At 60.6% G+C, this 3451-nt stretch overlaps 1 protein-coding gene across 1 annotated transcript in view; it reads left to right on the top strand.

Annotated features, from left to right (window-relative positions):
- LOC112119647 (GRAM domain-containing protein 2A-like) overlaps positions 1-3451 on the top strand; it is a 14103-nt gene that overhangs the window by 2792 nt on the left and 7860 nt on the right. Inside the window, exons 2-5 of the mRNA XM_024218382.3 lie at positions 740-821; positions 1504-1573; positions 1654-1757; positions 3221-3319. Coding sequence (XP_024074150.1) covers positions 740-821; positions 1504-1573; positions 1654-1757; positions 3221-3319 — 355 coding nt within the window. The remainder of the gene's footprint in view (positions 1-739; positions 822-1503; positions 1574-1653; positions 1758-3220; positions 3320-3451) is intronic.

Below are 3451 nucleotides of genomic sequence, written 5' to 3'. Positions count from 1 at the left end.
GCTCTGGGGTAGGGCTGGGGATGAGGGGTTTGGGGTGCAGGAGGGGGATCAGGGCTGGGGCAGGGGGTTGGGGTTTGGGGGAATGAGAGCTCTGGGCTGGGGTGCTGGCTCTGGGGTGGGGCTGGGGATGAGGGGTTTGGGGTGCAGGAGGGGGCTCTGGGTTTGGAGGGGCTGGGGCAGGGGATTAGAGCGCAGGCTAACCCCACGCGGATCCCGGTCAGTGACGGTGCTGCAGGGCTAAGGCAGGCTAGTCCCTACCTGTCCTGGCCCCGCGCTGCACTCGCGCCGGAAGCGGCCAGTAGGTCCGGCACTAGTAGGCGGGAGAGGGGGGCAGGAGGCGCCGCACATGAGGCTCTCGCCCACAGGCACTGTCCCCCCAGCTCCCATTGGCTGGTTCCCGGCCAATGGGAGTGCGGAGCCGGTGCACGCAGAGCCCTGTGGTCCCCCTGCCTAGGAGCCGGACCTGCTGGCCGCTTCCGGGGCGTAGCACGGAGCCAGGGCAGGTAGGGACGAGCCTGCCTTAGCCCTGCAGCACCACCGACCGGACTTTTAATGGCCCAGTCGGCGGTGCTGATCAGAGCCGCCAGGGTCCCTTTTCGACTGGGCGTTCTGGTCCAAAACCGGACACCTGGTCACCCTACATGCTGCCTGCCTGCCCCCCGAGGCCAGCCCTGCCCTGTGGGGACCGCCCCTGTCTGCGGCTCTGCCTCTCTCACCTTTGGCCTCTGGTGCATTTCAGATCAAAGACCTATGACCCATCCTTCTCCAAAGAGACCGAACAGGAGCCGACTCTGGGCAGGCAGAGGGCCACCTCGTCTGCTGTAAGTCCCCCCCAAACTGAGATGGGGCACGGGGGGTGGGGATGTACACTGGGGGTTGGGGGTTGGGATGGGCACCAGGGTTTAGGATGGATGCTGGGGGGAGTATCGGGGGGGGTTGGGATGGGTACTGGGTGTGGGTTTGGGATATCTCGGGGAGTTGGGAGGGGGCGCTGGGGCAAGGGGTGGGGGTGCGTGCTGGGGGTGGGATACCTGCGGGGGGGGGTTGGGATGCCCGCAAGGGGGGTATTAGGATGGGTCGCTGGGTGGGGGGTTGGCACCATCCATTTGCCAGGGTACCTGGCATTAGCACTGGGCTGTGCCAGCTGCTGGAGGGACGGCTCTCCTGGAGTGGGGTTGGCAGCGCCAGGCAGGTCCCGGCGGATCCATCCCCCCAGCCAGCCAGGGGGAGATCTGGGACAGCTCCCCGTGTGCCCACAGCCTCCATCAGGTCCCGCGGGTGCCTCCTCCCCTGCCCCCCCCCGCCGCCGCCCCCATGGGATCCGGGGGGCCCGTCCTAGTGTCAAGGCACATCTCGAGTTTGGCTGATAGCCCTTGGGATGGGGCCCAGTGGGGGGGCTCTGAGCTGGCCCCAGGCTGATGGCAGCCCCAGCAGAGACCCCAGGGCCCGTCGGGGGGAGGGGCTCGTTCTCCAGGGCTGACCCTGCCCCTGCTCTCTCCCCAGTTAGCCAAGCGCCTGGCGAGCTACCACAAGGCCTTCAAGGAGATGCCCGAGGAGGAGTCCCTACTGGACAGTGAGTGCCGCTCCCCCCAGCCTCCCGCCTGCCCCCCCACGCCTTGCCCACTCACCCGCCCCTCTGCCCCTCGCCCTCAGGTGTCTCCTGTGCCTGGCAAAGGGAAGTCCCCTATCACGGGCGCCTCTACATCTCCCAGAACTACATCTGCTTCCACTGCAGCATGCTGCTCCGGGACGTCAAGGTAGGGCCCCTGCGCTGGGGCACACGCCGCGCCCCACGGCTGCTCACGTGGGCTGGTAGCATGTGTGTGTGGGGGGGTGGGTTGTGCAGTGGGAAGGAGGTGGGGGGGACAGGCGTGGGATGTGTGGGTTATGTGGGGGGAAGGGGATGGGGGGGTGTAACGATGCGATTCTGGCGGGACCCAACTGAGAGTGCCAATTCAGGATCAATTGCTTAAAACAGGGCAGTTACAGCCCTAGGCTGGGGTTTTTCCACCTCTAAGGCAAACCAAACCAGCCAGACAAAGAGGACTTTGGTCTCACCTCACTGGCTAACCACAAGTCACACAAGCAATTCCCTTAGACACTCCAGTTTCCCAGTATTACCACCAGTGCCACTCGTTATGGGGACAAATTGTTATGAAAACCAATACCCCAGTAAAAGAAAAAAGGTTCTCCTGATCCCATAGGACCAAGCCCCAGATCCAGGTCAATATACAAATCAGATCTTACCCACAAATCCCGCTGTTGCCAATCCTTTAGAATCTAAAATCTAAAGGTTTATTCATAAAAGGAAAAAGATCTAGATGAGAGCTAGAATTGGTTAAATGGAATCAATGACATACAGGAATGGCAAAGTTCTTGGTTCAGGCTTGTAGCAGTGATGGAATAAACTGCAGGTTCAAATCAAGTCTCTGGAACATCCCCAGCTGGGATGGGTCACTCAGTCCTTTGTGTAGAGCTTCAGTTTGTAGCAAAGTCCCTCCAGATGTAAGAAGCAGGATTGAAGACCAGATGGAGATGAGGCATCAGCCTTATATAGTCTTTTCCAGGTGTAAGAACACCTCTTTGTTCTCACTGTGGAAAATTACAGCAAAATGGAGTCTGGAGTCACATGGGCCAGTCCCTGCATACTTTGCTGAGTTGCAAGGCGTATTTGCCTTCTCTCCATGGGTCTATTGTATAGCTGATGGTCCTGATGGGCCATCAAGCAGGCTAGGCCGAGCTAACACCAACCTGTCTGGGATGTCACCCAGAAGCATAGCATAAATTTGAAATACAGACAGTATAGAGCCAATATTCATAACTTCAACTACAAAATTGATACACACATATAGACAGCATAATTATAACCAGCAAACCATAACCTTGTCTTAGACACCTCATTTGACCTGCTTTATACAAGATTTGGTGCCACTACAGGACTTTGGTTGCACCCGTGTTCTATATGGTCCCAGATTATGTCAATAACGTCACAGGGGGACAGGTGTGGGATGTGTGGGTTGTGTGGGGGAGGGGAGGTGGGTTGGGGGAGGGGTGGACGGGATGTGTGGTTGGTGTGGGGGGGCACCCCCGCCTGCCCTGGGTTCTGGGGACCAAAGCGATCGGGGGGTGTCCATGGCCTCGGGGTCCTCGCCCCTCCCCGAGCAGGAGTGATGCCGTGAGCGATGGGCCCATCACCCGCTGCACCCCTCTCGCCCCACAGGTGGTGATCCCCGTCTCCTCTGTCGCCATCCTCAAGAAGGCGAACACGGCGCTGCTGGTGCCCAACGCCCTCAGCATTCGGACCGCCGAGGGCGAGAAGGTGCGAGCAGAGGGCAAGGCACGTGGTGCGTCCACCCACCCGCAGCACCGGGAGCAGAGCGAGCCCAGGGCAGCCCATGCGGTGCCCCCCCCCATGGCACCGGGAGCAGACTGAGCCCTGGGCAGCCCATGC

Source organism: Terrapene carolina, unplaced genomic scaffold (assembly GCF_002925995.2).
Source record: "Terrapene carolina triunguis isolate 2854851 unplaced genomic scaffold, T_m_triunguis-2.0 Scaffold194, whole genome shotgun sequence".
NCBI lineage: Eukaryota > Metazoa > Chordata > Testudines > Emydidae > Terrapene > Terrapene triunguis.
The sequence above is the reverse complement of the archived record's forward strand: the minus strand, read 5'-3'. Positions and strand labels throughout refer to the sequence as shown.